The 26,973-nt window shown below is 35.7% G+C and overlaps 3 protein-coding genes across 4 annotated transcripts; 1 reads left to right on the top strand and 2 right to left on the bottom strand.

Annotated features, from left to right (window-relative positions):
* Positions 1-3: 3 nt before the first annotated feature.
* On the bottom strand, positions 4-13,673 carry fbxw5 (F-box and WD repeat domain containing 5). The gene is made up of 10 exons (XM_073839561.1): positions 13,549-13,673; positions 9,742-9,937; positions 9,309-9,466; positions 7,103-7,286; positions 6,871-7,019; positions 6,284-6,604; positions 5,458-5,641; positions 5,207-5,354; positions 4,576-4,788; positions 4-1,792 (listed from the first exon to the last, which is right to left on the bottom strand). Exons 2-10 carry the CDS (start codon positions 9,926-9,928, stop codon positions 1,522-1,524), a joined length of 1,815 nt encoding a protein of 604 aa, XP_073695662.1. The 5' UTR covers positions 9,929-9,937; positions 13,549-13,673; the 3' UTR covers positions 4-1,521.
* A 1,210-nt stretch (positions 13,674-14,883) lies between these two features.
* alad (aminolevulinate dehydratase) lies at positions 14,884-24,438 on the bottom strand. Its single transcript, XM_073840586.1, has 12 exons — positions 24,346-24,438; positions 23,032-23,154; positions 22,842-22,892; positions 21,426-21,522; positions 19,689-19,824; positions 18,888-18,971; positions 18,679-18,767; positions 18,522-18,577; positions 18,307-18,394; positions 17,344-17,430; positions 15,645-15,774; positions 14,884-15,434 (listed from the first exon to the last, which is right to left on the bottom strand). The coding sequence occupies exons 2-12, from the start codon at positions 23,148-23,150 to the stop codon at positions 15,376-15,378; spliced, it is 996 nt and encodes a 331-aa protein (XP_073696687.1). The 5' UTR covers positions 23,151-23,154; positions 24,346-24,438; the 3' UTR covers positions 14,884-15,375.
* Positions 24,439-25,118: 680 nt separating this feature from the next.
* On the top strand, positions 25,119-26,591 carry tmem203 (transmembrane protein 203). 2 transcript variants are annotated; one of them, XM_073841353.1, is made up of 2 exons: positions 25,119-25,252; positions 25,624-26,591. In XM_073841353.1, exon 2 carries the CDS (start codon positions 25,832-25,834, stop codon positions 26,252-26,254), a length of 423 nt encoding a protein of 140 aa, XP_073697454.1. In that variant the 5' UTR covers positions 25,119-25,252; positions 25,624-25,831; the 3' UTR covers positions 26,255-26,591. The 2 variants fall into 2 exon arrangements, with proteins under 2 accessions (XP_073697454.1, XP_073697455.1); XM_073841354.1 differs by having other exon boundaries at positions 25,237-25,362.
* The last annotated feature ends 382 nt before the right edge of the window (positions 26,592-26,973 follow it).

The raw sequence follows: 26,973 nt of genomic DNA, 5'->3' as shown, positions 1-26,973 counted from the left end.
GCATCTGGTAAAAGAAAAATAGTTTAATGGGTCAAACAAATTTTACACATTCCACAATACAAAATCTACTGATGGCAAATAGCCGAAGGGCAGCTGGGAAAGTAAGATTCACAAGCTCAAACAAATGTCACACAGGGAATCAGATCCATTAAAAACAAAACAACTGATATTCTCGCAACTACAGAGACGAATGCTGCTCGCCTTGATCCAAACTCCAACTAAATAATTACAAGGAGATCAAACTGAAATCGCTTGATGTGCATAAAATTGTAAGGAACAAAAATGACATAAGTCATTTGCAGGAGTAACATTACAGCTGAGCTTCACAGATGTAGATCATATTATGCGAGGCATAGGGAGCATTTTAGAGAACTTTTTCATGACATCTGACATTATATGAGCACCTTTGCTGAATATTTATTGCTGGTAAACAATGTGAGCTAATGACACAGGAAAGTGCTTTAGGTAAGGTAAACATGCTTATGGATATGAAATAGCAAAGCACCCTGATGCTGCATAGTATCTCAATGCTGTGAAGTCATAAAGCCTACCTACACATGTAATGGTTGGTGTTGGACCTTTTTTCTCTAGCTTTTTGGTAGTTTAAATAATCTGACCTACACAAATACGTGTGAAATGTGTCATACTAGATGTGTATATAAAATAAATATGCCACTATAACAGAGGTGCAGCACTGGTGCATTGTTAAAACCAAATGATTGTATAAAGCCAAAAACTAAAAGTTCAACATGTAGACTAATTTTGCATTGCGCATATGGATGCATTGTCCATCCATATACACAATGGATACAAATGATTTTCAATTATGATGTCATAGATGGGGTACCTCGGGAGTAAACAACTGCATTGTCATTCTGTAATGTTAAATAAAAAAAAACTGCTCCTGCTTTACATAAAACTGGAACAGAGAACACAGTGACACAGAATTTTGTAAATTTGTAGCAAACTATTAGCATTTAAATACTCTGAATATGTCCTTGTTCTGATCATCAGGTTGCTTGTTTAACATCATCTAAAAAAGGTGCCGACAACAAAAAAATTCCATAAAGTACAAACGTGCAGACATGCACAGGTGGCACTTCATTCATTATGACAGAGTTAAATGAACTTTCAAACTGCACACGTGACACGTATATATGTGAATGTGACCTTAATTTCTTTCTTCAAATTCTTGGTTCTTTGCTCTTGAAGTCACATAACCTGTTGATGTTTGTCTTCCACATTTTCATGTGCATCAGTGATCTTTTACAAATATAGGTTCCAAAGAGCCCATTTTCTTAAGTTGTTTCTTTATTCAAAGATTCATCTTGCTTTTCATCTTCCGGTGATTTGTTAGTCACGGCACATCCTGCAAAAGGGCCACTAAGGGATATGTATCCTTGCTGTTCTCAAACAGACCCACGTGGAATCTTCGTTTTTTTGACCTCACACGTGTCCCTCTGCTCATGGAGTGTCTTTCTGTGGCGCTTCTCTCTTGCATTACGCCCGCCAGGGTCCAGGTCAGGGTTTACCATTCAGATTAGCACTTCTGTGGCCAAGCAAGGAGGAGAGCAGTTTGCGTGCCCGAGGGGGGCGCTGGGGAGCCTCAGCGAGGCGCACCATGCGGGGCGAGCGCCACACTTTAATGGTGGAATCGTCGCTGGCAGACAGCAGCAGCTCCTGGTCTGCAGGGCTGAAGGCCACAGAGTTGACCACGTCATCGTGTTTCAGGCGAGCCAGGCAGATGTTGTAGTGTCGGTCCCAGATGTAACCATGCTTGTCCTCTGCACCACTACAAAGACATTAAGACAATTTAGACAATTACAACTTCAAGTGCAGTTACGTTAAATTCGATTGATCTGTTCATCAAGCATTTTCACATGAGCATTAAACTTCCTGACCATATCCCAAAGCAAAACTCAAAATATGTCATTCCATACCTAAACTACATACACTGACAGAAATGATAAAGGCAACACTTTGTTTTTGCCCCCATTTTTTTATGAGCTGAACTCAGAGATCTAAGACTTTTTCTATGTACACAAAAGGCCTATTTCTCTCAAATATTGTTCACATATCTGTTTAAATCTGTGTTAGTGAGCACTTCTCCTTTGCCGAGATAATCCATCCACCTCACAGGTGTGGCATGTCAAGATGCTGATTAGACAGCATGATTATTGCACAGGTGTGCCTTAGGCTGGCCACAATAAAAGGCCACTCTAAAATGTGCAGTGTTATCACACAGCACAATGCCACAGATGTTGCATGGCCAGAATACTCCCCAGACATTAAGCATGTTTGGGATGCTCTGGATCGGCGTATACAACAGCATGTTCCAGTTCCTGCCAATATCCAGCAACTTCCCACAGCCATTGAAGAGGAGTGGACCAACATTCCACAGGCCAATCAACGACCTGATCAACTCTATGCGAAGGAGATGTGTTGCAGTGCGTAAGGCAAATGGTGGTCACACCAGATACTGACTGGTTTTTGCACCCCCCGACCCTCCCAATACAGTAAAACTGCACATTTTAGAGTGGTCTTTTATTGTGGCCAGCCTAAGGCACACCTGTGCAATAATCCTGCTGTCTAATCAGCATCTTGATATGCCACACCTGGTGGATGGATTATCTCGGCAAAGGAGAAGTGCTCACTAACAGATTTAGACAGATTTGTGAACAATATTTGAGAGAAATAGGCCTTTTGTGTACATAGAAAAAGTTCAGCTCATGAAAAATGGGGGCAAAAACAAAAGTGTTGGGTTTATTTTTTTGGTCAGTGTACTTTACAGCCACAGTTATGCAGATCATAACCACAGCTAAAAGGCTTCCTACCACAGTGGCCATCCTTCACAAAACTTATATCTACCACAGTTTTATCATAGGTAGAATGCAAAATGTTTCAATAAAAGCATTTCAGTCAAATGTAATTTATGCAATATTTCAAACCTTTAACCCACTGGATAAAATCAACCCACCCCAACAGTTTAAAATCAGCTCAATTCAGTGCCAAAAGTTACTAATAAAATGCATAACATATTACAGTGTCTTTGCGGTTCCACTGTTTTCTACAAAAGGTTTATGACGTCATATGCAGGCAACACAATGACACGGTCCGTTACACTAGTTAAAATTGCTTATTTCTCTGGGTTTAAACATTCTTCGAAACATTTGGGATAATCTAAGTAACACAAGTTAGCAAAATATGTAACTGTTTTAGTGGTTTTTGGATATTTTAATAATTTTTTTTTACATATTGTGTCTTTAAATACTCTGCATATTGATAGCGACTCCCTGATGTGCGAAAATTATTGTCAATATTACAATGTTTGCGGAAGCAGGGTTTAATACAAAAAGGCACACAAAGAGTGGTGACTGTAAAAAGCAAAAGCTGAATCCTGGACATTTTGGACGATATAGAAATCCTGGCTGGACGCAATTTTTTTTAAGTTCAATAAGAGGACATGTCCAGGGAAAAGAGAACATATGGTCACCCCAACTAATATTGTGAATACAGCTATGATTTTAAAATGCAAAATGCTTCCAAGTGTCCAAAAGTAGGTTAGTTTCACTGCTGTTCCTTGACTATTCACAAGTATGAGAGATATTTGGACAGCATCTTAGCAGCAAAAACATGGATAAAGTTAGAAAATAATTTGTGTGAATCAATTACTCAAATTATACATTTCAGTCAAGTGCATCATTGTTATTCAAATACTGCTATTTATTTTAGAAGATGCATGACAAATGAAAACAATGTGTTGAAAAGTAAAAAATATGTTCCAACCATGCCCAGTATCTTTAGACTGGCTCTGAATTTCAGCAACTAGCCTTGACTGTTCCAGACTCTGGGAATCTGGGCAGAAGTTGTGAGGTATTCCAGCCTTAAATCATTTTTCCTCCTTATATGAAGTCAATTTTATGATTTACACCAAAAATTCTCCTTTTGCAAATTATTGCAAAAAGGGTGAAAAATAAAATATACTACTCTATAAAGCCATTTCAAAGCCAATAATGTCAAGATATATATCAAATATAATCAAAGGGTCTGAAAAATATCAGCCATATTGCCTAGCTGTAATACTATGTTGTCAACATCATGGAGCCATATTTTACATATGGTTATGTGATTTTTCTCTCACTAGAACATATCACTATTATCTAGCAGTTTGGATATGACAGACTAAATTAAGAAAAGATTTCCTGAGCCTCAAAAAAAAAAAAAAAAAAAATCCCTTTTACTTTCTGTATGCATTCATCATGAAAAACCTGAAGGCAAGTATAAGCTTACAATGATCTTAAAAGCTTAATACGTCATGCAACCAACTGTCAGTTTATTGAATAATTAATTTAATCAGCTCAAAGCTATTACCACAACATCAAAACCTGCTTTTCAAAAACATTTTCCTGATGCTGCACCCTTGCCATTTGCTTGTCAATATAAAGTTCAAGACCAGTGTTGTATCAGCCAGTGAAAGAAAAACTGACTTCATCTTAATCTGGTAAATAACATGTACTGTACTCCAAAGGTTAGAACAGGCCAAAAAAATCTGTTTTCTATTGGGCTGTAAATTACCTTGCAACAAAGTCTCGGCTGACATCAAGGAAGATAAAGAAGCACTCATCGTTTGGTGTAAAGGCCCGGTGGGCTCGAAGGCTGCGGCGTTCCTCTCTAAGACTCTTCAGATCAATCACATGCAGGTCAATCTCCTCTGCGATGGGCGGAGGGGACATGGGGTCAGAGATCACACACCCTGTCGGCCACGCTCGACTGTTCACATACAAGTACCTGTGAAAAACACTGGATTTTAATTGATAATGCTTTGATTTCAGCACGGTTTTCAGTTGTAGTCCATGATTTTCCATGTCTATTCAGACATTGTATATACACATAGTGGAAATGAAAAGACTGAAATATCTTAAAGAGGTACTGTATGTAATTTAGACTGTACTGAAGCATAAAAATACCATGATGTTTGCAGATATTTAGAAACAACTACAATATTTTGAATTTAGACTGCAGTACCCATTTTAACCGCTAGCTGTCAATATTACATGCTGCACTTTTATTAAAAAAGCTTAAGCTTTCTAAGCCTGCTTGCGCCCCCTGGAGGAAGACTGTGTGACTTCGTACTCCATAGACACACAATAGCAAAATCCTGTTAAAAAAGCCAGCTAAAAGCCATCTACTGCTGCAAAACACACACCTATGGTCAGGTGACAGACCCATGCCAATGATGTGGCCATGTATGTCGATCACATGATCCAGTGAGTCAAAGAATTCATCTGTACTGCGTTCCTCTCCCAACACAGGACCGCACGTCGTCATTTGATCAGGCATTATCCGCTTGATGCCTGAAACACACAAACACATGAATTTACCATCCAGGCATGTATGGAATTAGCAGGTTAAGTAATCATTCAAACAGTGTGTCCAGAAACACAAACGCATGTTCACCTATTTGGTGAGGCGAGTAGGTAAGACTGCCGGTGGTAAAGAGAAGGTAGGTCTTGTCCTCTCCTTCTCCAGGAGCTGAGGGAGACACCAGGTTTGGATCAGGTGCTTTGGTGCGTCTGTTGCCCATCAACCTGGCCACCTTTGTCTCCAACTCTCGATCACGAGTGGCTACGCTCTGACGACCCTAACACCAACAAATACAGAAACTGCACATATAACTGACAACATACATACATACATTAAATGCAGAGCACAAATTCTGAGTATGGGTCACCATACTTGGCCACACGTCACGTCCTTTCCTTCTTTCCAAATGCAGCTTCAAAGGGCTCGAAACGATCCTAGCCGAGGAAGAAGGGTCTTATCTAGCGAAACGGTTATTTTCGTATTTTTTTTTTTTTTTTTCCTAAAAAAAATGATATTACAATTTATATACTTTTTAAGCTCAAATGCTCATCTTGTCTAGCTCTGTGATGTGCATTTGTACTCTGGGTACTCCGGTTCAATACAGTTAGGGTATGTCGAAAAACTCCCATCTCATTTTTCCTCCAATTTCAAAATCATCCTACATCATTGCAGAAGTACTGACCCAGTGTTTACAAAATGAACGTGCAAAGAAAGAACGGCCTTTACAAAAAAAAGGTAAAACAGCGATGTAGGATGATTTTGTCCTAATGAAAGTTTGCAGTCATCTATTGATATTATCATCCATAATACCTGATTTTATTTTGCAGTATATCTAATCTAATGCTTTTGCTGCAGAAGAACATTTTAAGGAAAGCACTTCCTATTTCCCCAGAACATCAATGTATCCTGCGGTTCTTACATGTATAACATGCTGAATCCCGGACGGGCTTAATGAGGGCAGATGTGCTGACACTCTTTTTTCCCCTCGCTCCTCATCCGCTTCATCTTCACCCTCCTCCTCTTCACTGTCTGTGTTTCCCAGATCAAAGAAGAGAGGCTGGTGCTGCTGTGTCCGCTGAGCTTGAGCTTGTGCCTGTGACTGAGCTTCATAGTCCAGAAGGAGGTCAGGAGAGTCGTGTCGACGGCAGTGGGCCACCATCACTGTGCGGATAGTGCTGGCATTGATGTTCTGGATCTTAAAGAGACGTTTCACCACATTCACGTTTTCTGACTCAATGTCCTAAACATGGAGAGGGGTAACACTGAGTGAGCAGTTAGGACAAAAATATCTAATAGCTACATAAATCCATAACCATTAGAAGTCATTAGAAAATGAAAATACGTATAAGATTACAATGGGTCTATTACTGGGTAAAAAATATTCTTTAATGAAATAAAAAATATATTTCATGGCCAGCAGGAAACATTTTCTCAATTCATTAATCACGGTTAATTATGGACTCCACACATCACTTTAAAACCTTAGATAACTGAACACATCTGGACCTGGAAGGCTTTGTTGAGCCAGAGAACAGAACAGGAGGTCATGTTGCCAATCCAGTGCAGGTTACCAGAGATGAGGTGTGTCTCATTCAGCCAGCAGCCGAACACATCATAAGGTTTATTTCTCACACGGGACAGCAGAGTGTAGTTCTCTACAGATCCAAAACAACAACATCAATCAGAAATGTATTTAAAGCTGGTGTGTGCAATCGGTGTATGTAACAGCTGTCTCTACCCAAACTGATGACTGCAATCTCTCCAGAGGAGGAATGATGTGGGCCCAGGTAGACCCCTGACACCAGCAGGAGTGTGTCATCAGCATTAAATTGTGAGAACTGAGTGTAGCCCCAGTTAAACTGTCGCATACTGGAGCTGTGAACCAAAGAGATGGTGCCATCTGATCGCTCCGTGTCCCAAAGCTGTGAAAGCACATCCTTTTTTTATTATTCAGTGAATAACAAAGCAGTAACAAATAACATCAAGTTTTTTTATCATCAAGATTTTACTTTTAATGTTGTATATGCATATGGGGAACTGTAATTTTAGTCGGGTGAATAAAAAGAAGTCTTTTTCTTTTTAGAAATGCAACCTGTGTCACGTTTGCTGTTATCTTGCTGCAAAAACTATTCATTTAACTAACATTTTTTAAACAAATACTTAAATTTAATAACACTGAAAATGTCAAGTAGAATTGTTTCCTTATACCCTGAAATGTGAACATCAAAACCCATATTTTCAAATCTTTTTTTTTTTTATGTTTTTTTCAAAGGTAAAAAGTTTCATAATTTATGAATTATTATTATCACAACTAAAATATAAATAATTGAGTGTGGCACCACATGACATTTTATAACCTAAACGACCATTTTGACTTTGACGTAGAGTCATGCTAGTCTACAGAGATCCTCTCTATATCAACAGCACATAACTGATGTGGACAAAGGTTTGTCAAATATATATATATTTTTGGTAACACTTTACAATAAGGTTCATTAGTTAAACATTCGTTAATGTTTTAACTAACATGAACTAACCATGAGCAATACATTAGTTACTGTATTTACTAATCTTCATTAACGTTAGTTAACGGAAATACAGTTGTTCATTGTTTGTTCATGTTAGTTCACACTGCATTAACTAATGTTAACAAGATTTTAATAATGTATTAGTAAATGTTGAAATTAACATTAACAAAGATTAATAAATGCTGTATAAGTGCAGTTCATTATTAGTTCATGTTAACTAATGTGGTTAACTAATGTTAACTAATGAACCTTATTGTAAAGTGTTACCATATTTTTAACTAATAAATATTAAAAATTATGCAGAGCTGTACAAGGTTGTTTAAAAGAATTTTACTTCTAATTGTAATGAATAAAAAGTAAATCAGAAGTTAAATGATTAGTTCACTTCCAGAACAATAATTTACTCATCCCCTTGTCATTAAAGATGTTCATGTCTTTCTTTCTTCAGTCGTAAAGAAATAGTTTTTTGCATTCCAGGAATTTTCTCCATATAGTGGACTTATATGGTGCCTGCGAGTTTGAGCTTCCAAAATGCAGATTAAATGTTCAAAGGGCTCTAAACAAGGAATAAGGGTCTTATCTAGTGAAACATTCGGTTATTTTCTACAAAAAAATGTACAAGTTATATACTTTTTAACTTCAAATGCTTGTCTTGTCTAGCGATGCAATGCGCATGCATACTCTGTGCACTCAATACAGTTTTACTCCCATCTTATTTTCCCCTCCAACTTCAAAATCGTCCTACATCGCTGCAGAAGTACCGATCCAGTGTTTAGAAAGTTAACGTGCAAAGAATGTCAAGCACCCTATACAAAAAAGGTAAAACAGCGATGTGGGGCGATTTTGAAGTTGGATTTTGGCATACCCTAACTTTCTTGAACCGGAATACACAGTTCACGCAGAGCTAGACAAGACGAGCATTTGTGGTTAAAAAGCGTATATATTGTAAATTTGTTAAGATATAACCAATCGTTTTGCTAGACCCTTCCTTAGCTGGGATCGTTTAGAGCCCTTTGAAACTGCATTTAAACTGCATTTTGAAAGTTCAAACTCACGGCACCACAGAAGTCCACTATATGGAGAACATTCCTGAAATGTTTTCCTCAAAAAAACAATTTCTTTACAACTGAAGAAAGAAAGACATGGACATCTTGGATGACAGAGGGTGAGAGTTAATTATCTGTAAATTTTTGTTCTGGAATTGAACTATGTCACGCCAACTATCCAGATGTTCTTTTTTTGCATGTAACTATAGAGACTGTATGTTATGACTGGCATATGCAAATATATTTTTTTCAATTCAGATATTTGTCTGCTAGATTATAAATCATAAATACTGTTTAAACATTTGAAATTTTAAGAAAAAAATGTAATGTTGATTTTTATCTTTATAAAGTGAGCAGTAGCCAGTCTTACCTTAACAGTACAGTCTTTGGAGCAGGAAGAGAAGCGATGTCCACGGTGAGAGAAGGCCAAATGCAGGACCTGATCATGATGTTCTTTCAGAGTCTGAACCTCCACACAGGGGATGCAGTCATACAGCCGCTTGAACTCCCTGTACCATGACCCAGCCGCTGCATACATGTAGGAAACGCATTGTTACTTTCAAAAGGTGCAGGGAGTGCCGCCACAGTGCGACGTTCATTCATGACAAAGAGAGGGAAAAGTGGCAAACTTTAGGCACTGTCACAGTTCTTTTAGTACTTAGGCCACATGGCCACTTTGTTTTCGTTAAAAACTTGATTGCTTTTGGCCACAGATGTGAAGGTGTGTGCTTATTTATTTTACACATAAATTCATTGCCTATGATGTTTGAGTTTAAATAAAAGTTCAGCTTCAGCTGCAGTACCAGGGTGGCGAGGCACAGAACGAGGGATGCAGTAGTAGTTGTAGAAGAGCTCCTTCCAGAGGAACTCATCCCGTGAAACAGCAAACCACTGACGGCAGGTGAACCCCGCGCTCAGCACCGCCTTATGAGGCAGATGCAAGAAGATTTCCAGCACTAGGCTGTCCGGCAAGCCAGGGCCACTTGCCATCCTGACATCCTGAAAAAACATAACATTAACAATACTTTCAACAATTCCATTAACAAAAGCCAACTTTGCTATTGTTATATTAACAATGGCTTATTTGCGATACATAACATTTGTTCATTAAAGGGTTAGTTCCCCCAAAAATGAAAATTAGCCTATTTTTTTTTTACTCAATCTGAAGGCATCCTAGGTGTATATGACTTCCTTCTTTGAGACAAATTTAAATAAAGGCCTCCTGTACCAAATCCATGCATTTTGTAGAAAAATATTCATATTTAAAATGTAATAATCACTTTTTTTTTAGCTTCCGCTAACTGCTGTACACTGAAGCCACTTCGAGCGGACATTACAGGAGCAAAGGAAGTAAAGTTTCCTTGCTTTCGCAAAGGAAAATCAGTCTACTCTCGGCTTACATCGAAATCCATTTTTCTTTACAAATCCTTGTTTTGTACTTCTAATTTGTGAGTGGTGCTTTGTTTACCCCTTTCCATTGTGTGCAAAGCCGACATCATACGCCATCCGCCTGGGATAGCTTCCGTGTACGACAGTTAGCACAAGCTTGAATGATTATTACATTTTAAATGTTGATATTTTTCTTACAAAAATGCATTAATTCACTACAGGAGACCTTTATTTACCCCCCGAAGTCATGTGACACTTTTTATTATTCATGGATGCCCTTTATTGGACTTGTTTTGGACTGATGAAGAGAAACATCCACCTATTGCCATTATAGAGCTTATAAGTGCCAGACTAATTTTTTATATTACTCCAAATGGATACGTCTGAAAGAAGGAAGTCATATACACCTAGGATGCCTGAAGGGTGAGTAAATAATGGACTAAATTTTATTTTTAGGTGAACTAACCTTTTAATTTGTAAAGGAATGTTTCTTCATGGACCTTATCTCTGATGATATCTGTGCTGCTGCTCACAGAAACCTGGTAAACACCAATTAAGCACTGTTAATCAGCTCTCTCCTCCTGATTTTTTATTTTTTTATATTGACATTTTGGTTTGTGAACTGTACTTTGTTGTAGGTGTTTGTTATTTGTATTTTTTTTAATTTTGTAAAGCAACCTTGGGTTTTAGAAAGAAGCTATACAAATAAAAAACACAGCAACAATGCAAAGAACAAAAGCCTGTTTGTGCTTTATGAAAACCAGATATCTGAGATGAAAACAAATGTTTAAATCCTCTGATCCTGCCAAACTTGCTTTTGCAGATTCCAGTATTTCCTGGATAGATGCGTCTAGACACCTTGTCTTATTCACACAATATACAGTAAATGCGGCAAATGTTTAGGTCATTTTTAGACATTAACTGATAGATAACTGAAGGTTTGTTTACACTTGGCAGATTTGGTTAGATTGAAATGTACTCTGGTATGATTGCTCTGTAAGTGGGGTACATTCTTGAAGTATGTTGGATCAAGGCAATCAGTCCCGGTCCACTTTCAAATAAATTGCGGTTCAACTGAAATGTGAACATAGCATGGACTTAAGTCATCTAAACGAACAAAAATCCATTACATTTCAATACAGGTGTCAGAACTGCCGTCTCCTTCCAGTAGATTTTTGTGTGTGCAATAGGAATTGCTGGCACTGTTTTGCCTCCTGTGCACATTTTACAAGCTATTCATATCATGTTCTTAGCTGGTAAAAATACCGCCATGTGTACATACAACAAGCACATTTAGCCCAGCACACAGCATGGTTTTGGATGTTTGAAGTACTGTCACAAAAAGTGTCATCAAAGCTGTCCAATCAGGCTGTGACCTTTTCATTATACCTTTAGTTTTGTATCTTTCTGTTTGGTCAGCTTTAAAAAATGCTAGTGTGAAAGCAAAACAAACTAGGACTTAACGTATCAACTGAACCCAAACTACAAGAGTGAACCTTCCTCTAACAGGACTCGGACCATCCTGAGATGAGACACTGAAAACTGTATAACAGGGATGGAAATTAACTTTTTTGTCCACCATACCAGCCACTAAATGTTTTCACCAGCCACTTTATGTTTTTAACCAACAATGTGTAGCTGCATGTGAAAATTAATACTACAAGATCTACTATACTCGAGCAGTTTATTTAATCTCAAGTCTCAATAAAATACTGACATTTTCACCGAATTTTTCTATCATGATACAGAGCTATCTTCACAACTACACAACTTATAGCCCACATACTATAACAGCCTAGACATTTTATGTAGCCTAATTTGTGCGCATTGGGGAGTCGCTCTCTAAACGCAGGGTATTAAAGTTGCTTTTGAACGCGCGTGCGCATTTTACTTTTGGTTTGTTACTTTTTTGGTATGTTATTTTTATTTACCCGCCACGGTGGCCGGTGGGTGAAGCGAGTTTACCCGTCACAACACAAAATCACCCGCATCCCTGCTGTATGACCCAAATTTATTGTGCACCATAACACAGATAGTCATCACGTGGCATGTATTGTTACATACATCAGTGGCATGTATTGTTTGACTAGATAGTAATTAATGGTCTGTCTGTCTTTCAAGAACAGCCTATCTGCAAACCCATCCACTATAGTGGGTAAAAAGTGTGGCTCACCCCTTTCATTTCTCTATTCTAATTTAAAATCTGACAGCTGTAAATTATGACTGAGTAACACAGTCTCTCCTTCTCCACCTAGATGTTTATTTTTAGAGGTAAAAAAAAGAATGAATGGAAATTAGAAAAATATTTATAGCCATTACTAATGTAGAATCTGTAAATTGTGTTTTTTTTAAATTATCTAAATCAATTGATCTAAGAGCATTTAGCACACAGGACACATGTACACATAAAAATAAGAGTATGGTATGCATACCCTTACACTGCTGAATGTTGAAAGCTAAAACATGACCTAAAAATATATTTTTCTAGGAAGGCGCTTATTGTAGAAATTCTCATAATTAGTTTTGTTATAATAGCTGATATAATTGGCATAAATCTATATTGCTATTTAGTAAATTTATGAAAAGTTTGATAATGTAATAAATAAATACGGTATAAATAAATATGTAATTTTGGTAAGCACGCAGTGATGCAGAAATTATGGGTTATGCTATGTGTCACACAATATTATTTTACTGTACTAATTACATTTTTTTTTTTTTAAATTTATGACTAACCTGGAACGTCCAAATCAGAGCAGATTTACAAAATGATATGCATTAAATGTTATTTTCTAGCAGTGCACCTATATACAAATTTGGTAACAGGTTTTGATTATTGTTTTTTTGTTATGGAAGATATTGAACAACTAAACTGTCCTGCCTGTTTTTAAACTAAATTCAACCTGAATTAAAGCTCCAGTCCAGTATTTTTTTTATACAAGCGACCAAAACAGGTATCAAAACATTATGATAAACGGAAAAAAAGATAGTTTTGTTCATCTATGTAACCTCGCATGAAACAGGAATATACAGATTGAAGTGCATATAATAAGCCCGATCTATATATACTGCTATTTTAATATTGTTATTTTTTTGTTTGGAGCTAAAGCAGCTAATAACATAAGCTAAGCGCATTACCACAGCTTAAGATAAACAAATATGTCAAGCTTTGTCAAAGAACGTTATATTTCAGACAAATGTTTGATTAAATTTTACATTACCTGCCAAAGGCCACAACCTGTGGATTACTTTATAAGTTTGTAGCTAAAAAAAAAAGATATCATCCTCGAATTGTTTCAGCTCCGGTTAAACGACTAGCACAATCCCTAGTCTATACGAATCGAACGTCGATGCGATACGTGTTGAATAGGTCAGGTCAGAATAGTCGATCACAGAAAACGTTTACGTGTTGTGTGTCGTAGGTTATCTCAGGTTAAGTAGATTATTAGAGCACCCATTTGGATAAAACAAAGACAGCTATGTTACTATGACTGATTATGAGAGGTAAGTTTAACCCTAAAATTCTCTCTTTAACTGTGCTATTATTTTTGTTTTTAATTAGAAACATACTTTAAAAAAATGTATTATGTACACAATTTTAATTATGGGGTACATATAATAGGAACAGAAAGAATATGTAAACAAACCAAGATATATATATATTTTTTAAATTATTGCAATATCTTACTTAATAATAATAACTTAATGGCTCATTCAGAACATGTATGGATAAGAAAACTGACACTGGCCATATCACTTTACATGAGCAGGATCTGTAAAGAAGGTAGCGGGAAAAAGCCCTTTACTTGTAATTATTTTGGATTGTTGAAGTCTTAATAGATGTGCCATGTTTTTCAGAACCACACTATAACATACTGTATACTGTCCCTTAGTATAATGTCCTCTAAGACTGCATCCAAAATATTCCAATATGAGTGCAGTACACATCGTATACATTTGATTGTTTATTGTCAGGATTAAAACACCTACAACTCTTACAGTAGATGCAACAGTTATTGTTCTTACTCAACTGTTCAATATGTGTTCCTTTATCAAATGTGGATGCTGTAGTGCTAGTATTAGCACACAGTTGCTTAAGAGTTTAGTAATATGAAATATTATTAATGTGCTCTCAGGGCTTTCTTATCTGGCTGAGAGGTTGGCTTCATGTCTTACATCCTCGAAAAGAGCCACAAACACAGGGTGACATGCTAACAGTAAGTAATATATGGACATTACATAATAGTTAAACAGGATTCAGATTAGAGTTTTAAATTCTTCTTTCTTCTGCAGGACAACAAGTTTGGTCAGTCTCAAGGACGCCTCTACCTAGTCACCCTTCCTCATTCAGAGCGGTTCCTATATAAGCAGCACTTTTTCAAAATCTATTAGGATTTGAAACACTTGCAATAAATCCATATTTCCAGTATTTTTCATATACTGACAACAATGATGAATTGCCTGTAAACTCTGTAAAGGGGATGGGCATTTCTGATAACCTGTTCAGTAAATAAAGCATAATACAAAACGGTGTGGTCAATAACATGCAAACAATGTTCTCATATGAACCGATAATAAACAAATTATGTTTATCATGGCTCTTGCTTTATTCTTATAATTTTAGTTATAAACATTTTAATGTTTTGATATTGCACTACAATGGAAAGCTTAAAATGGAAATGCCAACAGGACTTCCTATGATTATGTGATTAGTAGTACATTAATTTGAAAACTAATCAGCTGTAATTACAAACCTGAGGTCTGTTTTCAGGGTTATAGAAGCACATTAAAATGACAACAAATCTGTGATGTAAACACGTTTAGAAAATAAATGACAAATTTAACATTGTAAACTACAAAAAAAATACTAAAGTTAGCCCAAATTAGAAAAATAAGTTAAAAAAAATCAAAGCAGAATGTGTTCATAACTAAATACGTAAATGAAAAGTTATTGATTTGTGTAGCAATTAGCTTCCTGATTTTTACTCTCAAGGTGAAACAGTAGATTTGGTTTTATCCAAGTTCATTCATATAGAAGAACCAACACATTACTCTGTTAACCATGTGAGCAGTTGTGGAGCATAGTAGGTGATAATGATGTCAGCTCCTGAAAGAAAGCAAATAGCGTTACAAATAGTTAATGAGTAGTTAGTATTACCTGTAAACCATCCATTTTTGAGGCAGTAAAAAAAGACTTAGCAAAAGACACCAAGGTCCTGCAGAAAAGCACTGCAATCTTTATATTTATGCGATTTAGGCGAACCTGGCCTTAACAGATTCAAACCATTTAATTCATCTTCCATGTCCCTTTTATTACCTGCTCGACGGAAAGCAGTCATAGCCTCCATAACTGCAGTGCGCAGCTCAAAAGCACCAGCTTCAGCTCCATGCCACAACATTGCAAACTCGCCTGATACGTTGTACACTGCCAGCGGATGAGTAGGGTGCTGATGGGAGATAGAGAACATGAAGGCATTAAGACTAGCAAAAACATTAGACTCACTTTACAAACACGGTTTTGTTTTTTCTGCAAACTCCCTGGAGTGCTATGAGACACTTTTCTGTTGGAGGGTCACTCTGCATCTAGATGAGTTCTCTAACACAGCTTTCTGGCATTTTTAAGCAAATTTACAGAAACAGTGCAGCCAAAATTGCTCAAAATTGATTAAAGATTTAGTTAAGTTTGTTTCTTTATCAGAGATTTTGAGAAATGAGAATCCAAATTGAGGATAAAAATCATCATGACTCCAGTCCATTAATTAAAACAGTATGTCACAAAAGTGAGTACACCCCTCACATTCCTCAACCATTATCTTCTCAATGGACAACACTATAGAAATGAAACTTGGATATATTTTAGAGTAGTCAAAAAGAGGTCAATCCTAACATAACACAAACTATGACGTTATAGCCGGGATCAAAAAACAAATCAAGGACAAAAGCGAAAATGGCAGATCACAGGAATAAATGTTATGTGCCAGGTTGTGCGGGGGATGTTAAAGGAACACTCCACTTTTTTTGGAAATAGGCTCATTCTCCAACTCCCCCGAGTTAATAAGTTGAGTTTTACCGTTTTGAAATCCATTCAGCCGTTCTCCTGTTCTGGCGATATCACTTTTAGCATAGCTTAGCATAGATCATTGAATCCTATTAGACCAATAGCATCACGTTCAAAAATGACCAACGAGTTTCGATATTTGTCCTATTTAAAACTTGACTCTTCTGTAGTTATATCGTGTACTAAGACTGGTGGAAAAGCAAAGCTTCAATTTTCTAGGCTGTTAAGATTAGGAACTACACTCCCATTCCGGCGTAATAGTCAAGGAAGTCTGCTGCTGTAATATGGCCGAAGCAGAAGCAGTAACATCACGCAGCACATGTGCAAATGCTAAACTAGCTGGGAACTCATTTCTGATAATACGTCGCCTGCTTCGGCCATGTTACGGCAGCAAACTTCCTTGACTATTACGCCGGAATGGGAGTGTAGTTCCTAATCTTATCAGCCTAGAAACTCACAGCTTTGCTTTCCACCGGTCTTAGTACACGATATAACTACAGAAGAGTCAAGTTTTAAATACAACAAATATGGAAACTCGTTAGTCATTTTTGAACACGATGCTATTGGTCTAATAGGATTCAATGATCTATGTTAAGCTATGCTAAAAGTGATATCGCCAGAACAGGAGAACGGCTGAATGGATTTCAAAACGGTAAAACTCAACTTATTAACTCGGGGGGAGTTGGAGAATGAGCCTATTTCCAAAAAAAGTGGAGTGTTCCTTTAAGTGCAAAGATGGGTTGGTGTCTGTACTCAAAAAGGCACGGAAAACAAATAACGTGTTCTAATAAAATAAGGCGAGCCACTGAAGGGACATGGTTAGCTTATTTGGAGCAATCCATTGGTGAGTAAGTGATATAATGCTAATTTTCTCAAAATCTGTTCTGATGAAGAAGACTTTCTGAGCATGAAGAAAATGATTTCTGAATATAACATGAAAAGGTAGAAAAGTTATTACCTTATTCTTGACCTCTCTCACAATATCAAGGTATGGTAATCCAGGTTTCACCATCAGCATGTCAGCACCTTCTTTCACATCCCGGTCCTACCAACAAAGAAACAAAACCATATAGACTAAATTCGTGTTTAAAAACATTGATGATGTTTTTTGTTGTGGGCGAAACCTACCTGGTGGCAGAAAATTATAGTTTTCAAGTAGCAGTCTATGGAAGCCATGGTATTAAAGTATAAAAAAAATGTCAATTTGACCTTATATTTCAAAATTCTCGCAATCCAGATACAAAAAAATCAACTTGATCTTTATTCTTTCTTTTCCTCTCGGCACAAAAGTTTTTTTTTTCCTCAGAATTAACAAACTGTTGAGTTAAATTATCCGAACTAGGAGATACAAACTTGCATTTGCGAAAAAAAAAAAATTGTCAGATAAAATAGGTAAATGTTATGTAAAATCTTATAGGTTTAAATAGTATTTCATGCTATAACTGTAGGGCTAATACAATATGTCCCCTATGAACTGCATAAGTAAATATTATGTAGACCTATTGTTTAAATCAAATTTGTGCTTTAAAAGTAGGTTAATCATAGCAGGTTTCATTGACAGTCTGCATTTCAAAACAGTATTCTATAAAAAATTATTTGCATTCCGATTCTGACATAAAAAGTCATAACAATACATTTTTTCTCTTATTCTATAGATTTTACCTGTTTCCGTCCATATGTTACCACTTTTTTATGCCACCACAATGGGTCTATTTTTTTCTGCTCCAAATTGGTCTATATTTCTAAGTAATATAATTCACTTGGAGCACCCCATACAATAGAAAAAAAAGACATCACAGGTCTAGTCAAAGTGACCATTTCTGTAGTCAAAATTTAGATCATGTTTCAAAAGGAAATTTGTGAACACGGGAAAGAAAATTCAATTTGTCTGTCGATTTTTATTTGAGTGATATTTTCTTACACACGCCCGCAGTGCTAGTCCTCTGGCACCAGGGGGCAGCTGATAACATCGTCTGTCTCCAAAAGCAGGTTTAGATTGTGCAGCATCTCTTAAAATGTAAAGAAAAAAGAGACATTTTAAAAATTGGTTTACCAAAAATGGTGACGTTAAATTAATAAAAACTAAGAAGGTGGTCAACGATTGCATTCTAAAGGGAATCACTAGGGGTACACTACCTGAATGGTCCATAGTAGCAAGAGGCAAATTTAGCACTGTAGCTCAGCACTGACACCTAAGAAAAGAAAAAGAGACCGAGTCATTATCTGCTGTTATTCGATTTAACTCTATTGTTTGCACCCAGAATTTTTGAGGTTGAAATTGAGATTTCTCAACCGTGTTGCCAAGATCATTGGCGATTAGTGCTTGCTTAATGGCTGCAATTCGTCCATCCATCATATCTGAAGGGGCGATAATATGGCATCCTAGGGGGAGAAAAAAAAAAGTGTTGACATAATATGATAAAGACGACTTCTGTAGACGTATTTCCAAAAATGCACATATTATGTGTAATTGGTTACAGATACATAGAATTTACAACTAACCTGCTCGAGCATAAGCCAGAGCTACTTCAGCCAACCTCAAACAGCTTGCAGCATTATCCAAGCTGCCATCTTCACGCAGGATTCCTTCAAGGTGCCACAGAGAAATCATACACTAAGGTAATATCACTGTAACAGGTTCATTTAAAAATAACAGGTGATTCATTTGTTCATGTTTAAAGGTGTAATTTGCTGTTTCATTGATAGTTACAACTGTGGTAAAGGGCTTTACACTGACAATTTACTGTACAATTTTACACAATTAAGTTTTGGTTAAAATGTCATTGTGAACAAAATAGAAAATAAGAAATTATAAGCAAGTAGTGTTCAGATGGTCAGCCACCATTTTAGGAAAATATCTCATGTAAAAAAGACTTTAAGTGGTTTGTCAAAAGTTCTATTTGTTTAGGTGTACAAAACAAAATATTGTATACTGGTAGCTTATTATATCAGCCAATATTTAAGATGTTTGTTTATTTATTTATTTTTTTTATATTGCATATTTAAACTTGTAACATTTACATTTAGATTACTTTTGCCTTTATCAAACACTCATTTAAGCAATTAAAAATATATATAATGTAATAACACTGTTTTATGTTTAAAATCTTAATGTATCTTTAGAATTTTTATCTTAAAATTAATATAATTTTTTTCACACTGTGCATTCACAGTATTTTGATGTATTTTGTGTTTTATTTTTATTACTGGTTTACAAGTATTGGCCAGTTCAATTGGAAAAAAAAAGAAAAAAAATATATATATATATATTAAAAAGTAAACAGATCCATTACAGAAACTAACCACAGTGGCCATGAGAGGTATAGGGGCAAAGGCACACATCACATGCCAAGACAAGATCAGGGAATATGCTCCTCAGTTTCTTTACAGCCAGCACTGCAGGAGTGTCATCTGTGTCTGCCCCAGAGCCCCTCTCATCCTGAGAAATCAAACAAAGACAAAAAAAAAAAAAAACAATATTTAACCCAGGGCTGTCAATTTAGTGCTAATTTAATTTGTTCATTTAATTAAATAGTTATAAAAAAAATAACACATTCAAATTAACACTTTTAAATGGTTTCAGCACTGGTTAGTTCCCACCAGTTTTAAAAAATGCTACAAACAAGCAGCGACACCGAGAGACTGTTTAGTATTTCATCCTGAAATCGCAAAATGGCCTCAAACCATTAGTAAATAAACTACAGAACGTTATGTAGTCTAATACACAGTATTAATATTGTAATTTAACTTGTTCTATAAAAAAAGTAAGACAAAAATAATGATAACAATCATTACAACAGCTCTATTAATACATTTATTATAACATTCTCCTTTGCTCAGCAAGGCTGCATTAGTACTTTAAAACTCATGCCTGATTCAAGAAGGGGTCTTAAAAATGGCTAAAGAATATTATTTTACTAACTTATTAATTTTAAGTGAATTTTGTGCTTTGTTGATAAGCTATTATGTCTACTAGAATGTTAAAAATGTTCAGTGTTAAGTAAATATTTTTAAATTGTTGTTTTGTAATAGATTTTTAACTTTGAAAAGCAAGACAAAACTGTAAAAATCAAATATTGGCTATTTAATTTATGCAATGGTGAAAAAAATAAAAAATACATGAGCGAAAAAAAGACGAAAAACTGTGTTCGGTACTCGGCCTTCGGCCCAGTGTTTCATTTTGTTCGGCTTCGGCCAAAAAATTTTCATTTTGGTGCATCCCTAATTGTAACACCGAGTTGAAATGTTCAACAGCCAAGATAGGAAAACTGTGTGTTGCTAATAACGCACGGGAGACGAGAAGATGGCATATTTTCCCTGAGTTTAATAAAACACCTCACGCATTGAAACACTCGACCACATACATGGGGATTGACTGAGCGAGAAAAAATTGACACAAGCATGCATCCAACTCAGGTCACAAACAGAAAGGAAATAAATAAAATAGAGGCAGATGTTGGTTGTCAGTTGTCAGTCTGCGCATAACTACTGTTACAACATTATGTGTCATTAACCATGGGAATATTTTATAGTACATTTAGTAAAAGTATTACAATACCAGGAAGGAGCAAACATTTTGATTAGATGAACAGTTCTTGGTCCTACGCTTTCCACAGAATATATAAATGCATATAAAAACATTTAGACCACTTGACTTAAGGATTGATATCGGGATGTGAAAAGACTTTCAATCAGCAAAACATAAAATGTTTCTGAAGAGAATCACCTACTGCACCTTTAATACCCATTTAAAACCAATTAATCTCATGGTATTATTTATGCAATTGTAATTGCAGTGTAAATCCATTCATGCTACCTCTATGCTGCAATAAATGGTCTGTAACTATATCTAAATAATGATTCAGATGCAGCTTTAGAATAAAAAAAATCATGCCTAAAACTAATAAGTAATAAATTCTATTTGATGTGCAAGTAATTAAATACAGCCCTATTTTAATCACCTCTTCATAATATACTATGATTTAAATTATTGACAACAATATTTCTGAAATTGTAATATAACTGAAACTTCTCACCAACCTTTGCAACTTTGGCAGGAACTCCAAAAATAAGCACACACTTCAGGCCTTTATCCACAAGGGGACGAAGTAAACCCTCTATCTTATTAACACCATATCTGAAATAGACACATAAAACATCCTTTGTCATAACTTGACTAAAATGTCTTAAAGTTGGCATTCATTTTTTCTATACATAAATTGATATACTAGGGCTATGTGCAGTCTTAAGCACAAGCTTCGGGATATTAAACGTTTTCTTTTAACAGCAAATGTGATGACATTATAAGCACATTTTTAAAAATTACTTAAATGTGATAATTGAACTATGACCTAATCCTGGCTTAGTCGAAGCCCTGTCTGTGAAACCGGGCCTATGACTTTATCAATTGCTGACTGGCCCTTTCATTTAGAGCTGTATGCATGATCTTTGACTTTGACGTTAAGCTCATAATGCTATTTATTACAAAATGTAAATTGCTGCATAATGTGCATTGTTTCACATAGTTTTTCTTAAAAAAAAGTATGCAGTAACCACAAAATGCTTTTCCACCTAAATTATCAGGAACAATTTGTCCCAGGAACTTTTTTCCCAGGAACATTCCATTCTGAACACAAAACACATGACAAAATAACCTGACCTCATTGACACTGACTACTTATGCAATACAAAGGGAACTTAACCACCCAGAATAAACGGATCCTTGGTTTATCTTTGTTGGCTACCTCCATCTCCACCCTGCCTGAAGCTTATCTTAGACCACCAGCCCAAACTTTACATGCATACATCTCGGTTATATCAACCATACACATCTTGTTGACTTATTGTCTATAGTCCTCCTTATAGAATCTCTTATGCACATCTAATTTAAAACATCGAAATTATGATAACTGAAAGAAAAAGTACTAAACTAATATATGAAATAATATATGAATTAATTAATTAATGGGATTTAAATTATATATATATTTATAAAAACTTAAGTTTATCAATAACTCTGGTCCCAGAACTAGCTACCTCATCAAGATTTAGGCTTTATTAGAACCTTTAACCTAATTAGTGTATTTATTTAATATCTATGTTTATTTAATGTAAACTGATAGATAGAAAAAATATGAAATTACACAGTTCAGGATTTTAAACAGTATTCATCTATGTTCCAAATTTTTATAATAGTTATTAATTATAATTTGATGTCCTGAGTTGGACAAACAAATCTTTCTGAAGGTTAAAAACCTCTTGATACTGAAAAAAAAACTCCATTAGTAAGCTATTTTAATCCAATGGCAAATTCAATTACACTTGTTACCATGTTAACAGATTACAAAAAATAGCAGTACTTAAACTGACAATGGACTTAAATGATAGACACAAAACAAGAAGTAACACAGTACATCACAACTCAAAGATGGAAGAATGTGTTTTCAAGAATGATACCTTGCTTGACCAGGTAGACTTGCAATTGGTTCCACTGCATCAGGACTGTCACTTTTAAAATCATTCAGAGAGAAACAATATAACTATTTCTATTCATTCAAACAAACTGATAAATAGACACTTTAACCAATAACATAACTCGTAAACCAATATACCATTGTCAAATAAATATATAGAGAGAAGACATTACGTAATGAAGACAGGATATATGAGGTTATCTGGTCTGAGATCTGAAGCACAGCTCTGCCAGTATCGGAGGGTGGGGTGAAAGTAACTGCTGTGTAGAATAGAGTCTGCCGGTTGTGTCATTGTCCTATTGATTCAAATGGAAGAAAAACTCTTACTGACACAATCTTCATAACTGCAGAATTAAGAATTATAGTTACATGCTCTACAGAAAGAAAATTATTAATCATTTTTTTATTCCCCAGAAAAATCAACACCCCAATAAATTCACCTGAAAAGCAAAACTGCAATTGAAACCACATTAAGGCTTGTTTTCAGATCACATATGTGAAATTGAGTAGATTTTTTTTCTTGTTTAAAAAATAAACCTCACTACATTTCATATTTTCTCAAACTAATAATTTTTAATACATTTAGACATCTTTAAAAAATTATTATAAAAACTTATTAAAAGCCTAAAATTATTCAATAATTTTACTTGGACTTTTACATGATTAAAAAAAAATTATGACAATAAACCACTGATTTGGTGAAAACCCCAATTTAAAAAAAAAAGACTGATTAGGACAAATTCAGACTGGTTAGGAGTAATTATATTATTCTGTCCACTGATTTTATGAAAATAAATCTTCTGAATGAATGAGCAAAGAGTGACATTCTAGCCATACAACAGACGCAGGCATGCAGAAATTCTCTCTTTGCAGATAAGAAACATTTATTCACCTGCCTAAGAAACCATATTTAAATAAAGGAAAATCTTCTTTTGTACATAATAAATATTTACAATTAATAAATTACCTACTCAAACAAACATGATAAGTATGTTATATTTGTTTTGGATTTTGGATGTAGTCTAAGCTATGTAACACCAATTGACTCTAATGTGTATGTGTGTGTGTGTGTGTGTGTGTGTGTGTGTGTGTGTGTGTGTTTGGTAAAAGTTCACTAATAATAGATTTATGTAAATTAAACATTTTGAATGCAATGGTTAAGCAGGAGACATTAATAAGCATGCATATTGAATTAGATTAACTCACTAATTTCCCATAAACGTTGAAATGTCAGTAATCGTGGAACAGGTAAACAACCATTTAAAAAACTTTCAAAAGCAGTACTTAATATAAACTCTTGGTCTAACAATACTGATACCAAACTTTCTTGACAGGTTTCTTTTAGCTAATAGAGATCGACCTTAGCACTACATAATACTGTACAACGTTAATGTTACAGAAACATGAAGGTTGTAAAATGCATAATAATTCATGCATTTCATAAATGATAGAAAGCATGTGAAATTATACAACTGAGATTAACTTACTTTGTGTTTAGTCACCGCTAATGAGAAACCGTAAATGACCGAGATCTTGCTAACTAAAGTGTTGCTCCTCGAACCTCAAATGCATGTGCATTTCATTTTGAGAGGAGAATGTTGCGATAAGTCAACTATTTCCTGTTCCACGAAACTGTACACCTATAGGTGGCGCTTGATGGCTCAAAAAGGCAAATTCTTAATTTAAATACAATCACGTTTCTATACGCTTTGTAGTATAAAAGTATAATTTAAGTATAATACAAGTAATATTTAAATGGCATGTTCTTGTACCTGAGATACAAATAAAAATATCCTCCTGTAAGCTTTATATAATTGATCAACCATTAACAGCGAGGAGCAGAGCCATAGAGCCATGTTTCTCTATGGCTCTGGCGCGGAGAAAAGTAACAGATACCACGTAACAGCGCTGTCTACGTTTTATTTCAGCGGTGAACTTAAAAGATGCCTAAGAGAAACCATTAACCCATATAATAGAAAGTATAGAGTTAAAATAGAAAAATGTATGTTTATAGTTAGTAAGGGAGACTGTGACATATAAGCCCCGCCCGTTGTATCCATGTCTATGGTTGTATCATTCCTCAGTTTCATGCTAGTAGTCATTCTGGCGTTAATCTCTTTATTGTCATTGCATTCCTCTTTCTGCCTCTCTCGGCCACCGTAGAAAATATTCGGTTTCAAGGATCTCGCGATATTTCTCACGGGTTGTATTTGAGATCTCGCGATTTTTTCTCGGGCTCCTATTGGAAGGTAAATAGCTCATCTCAGCTAGCTTGTGTTCAATACAGCTGCTTATCCACCGCTGTCAACTTAGCCGTTCATTAACGACCCTTTAAAGATGTAGCTTGCTGTGATATATTTGTTGTCAACCATCACTGCAAACGATATCTGTTAGGTAAAAGGTTTTTTCAGTATATTATTGGCACATTCAGTACTCGTCATCATATGCTAACTGACAGCTCGCTTGTTTATACTTACACATTCAGTTCCGCAAAGTGATGGACGGTAATTGACTTATAACATGTTTATCTGCATAATGTTAACCTGGATTATTATGTATATTAAGGATACAATAGCTGTAATGTTGAGGTTAGTGAAATAAGCCATGCTGTATTGATTTAAATGTTAATCATATAGTCAGAGAATACAGTCAACCATGTTTTTTGAACTTGTATAGTATGACTTCATCAGTCATCATCAGTTTATTTCACACATTAGTTGCATTGATTTTGGTTCTGACATGAGATCTTTTTCTTCCTTTTCCAGGTTTTGACAGAGTCAAATCCGTCAGAAGTTATAAGGTGGACCTGGTCCATCTCAAGAAAAGCATGATGCTGCCAAAATAGTGGAACACTCATCAGTGGAGGATTAGACCTGAATATCCATTTAATGCTTCTCTTCACTCCCAGTTTCTTAGGCTAGTGTTTTGACCTTAGTCACCCAGTAAACAACACTCAGTGGTGTCCCATTAATAATGCTGTTCTCTCTGCGAGAGCTGGTGCAATGGCTGGGCTTTGCCACATTCGAGCTGTTCCTCCACTTGGGCGCACTGCTGGTCTTCAGCGTGCTAGTGGCCCTACACATGGACGTGGACAAGCAGACTCTTGAGATGAGCTGGTGGCTTGTCTTCTCACCTTTGTTTGCTGCTGATGGCCTCAGCACTTACTTTACAGCCATTGTATCCATTCGCCTTTATCAAGAAGGAGAGAAGCGGCTGGCAGTGCTTCGCTTGCTGTGGGTGCTGACTGTGCTCAGCCTCAAGCTGGTGTGTGAGGTGCTGCTATGCCAGAAATTGGCCGAACAGGACAAGGCACAGGATTTGTGGTTCGGGCTTATCATTTCCCCACTTTTCATCCTTCTGCAGCTGCTCATGATTCGTGCTTGTCGTGTCAATTAAAGGACAAACCATCTGCACACATGCCAGTGGATTTATGTGAATAAAATGGACTCCTGCAGGTGTCATTCAAACCAGGAGGAGTGAATCATTGTGAACTGCAAAATCATTGTGACCTTTTTTTTTTAATTCAAATGGTTCAAGCATGTGAACATGTGAACATAATGCATCATAAACAATGCTTAAAGTAATGTGCAATTTTGATTATTATTATTATTGTCCTTAAGTGCTATGAGAGATTTGGTCTGGATTTTTTGAGAGTACTGTCAATGTTGCTTTATGTGTTCTTACATTTTATTGTTGTTTGTACAATTGTAAATAAACCATCAACATTCAACAATCTTGATCTTCCTTGGTTTGTTATGACCATGCTTTGAAGTGACCTAAATATATTTATTTGTTTTATATTATTTATTTAGAAAAGTTCGTAGGATGTTTAATGTTTTTCAAAGGAAAGTACAAAATAAACCGGTGTGCAAAAAATGTATGTACGTCCTATAATAATCACTAGATGGCACTATATATTTAATTAACCCTGAAATGTTTATTTGTCTTATTGTAAGAGCCCCACTCAGGACAAACCATGCAATTTCAGCAAATATATATTTACAAAATGTTTTAATGATGTTTTTAATGAAAATACCTAACTTTTAAAGATAAAATAAGCTCTAATTTAAACTATTAAAATGAAATCAATATCTTAAACTAAAGGGATAAATGAC

Source organism: Garra rufa, chromosome 5, assembly GCF_049309525.1.
Source record: "Garra rufa chromosome 5, GarRuf1.0, whole genome shotgun sequence".
Lineage (NCBI taxonomy): Eukaryota > Metazoa > Chordata > Actinopteri > Cypriniformes > Cyprinidae > Garra > Garra rufa.
This window is presented reverse-complemented; position numbering and strand designations above follow the sequence as displayed.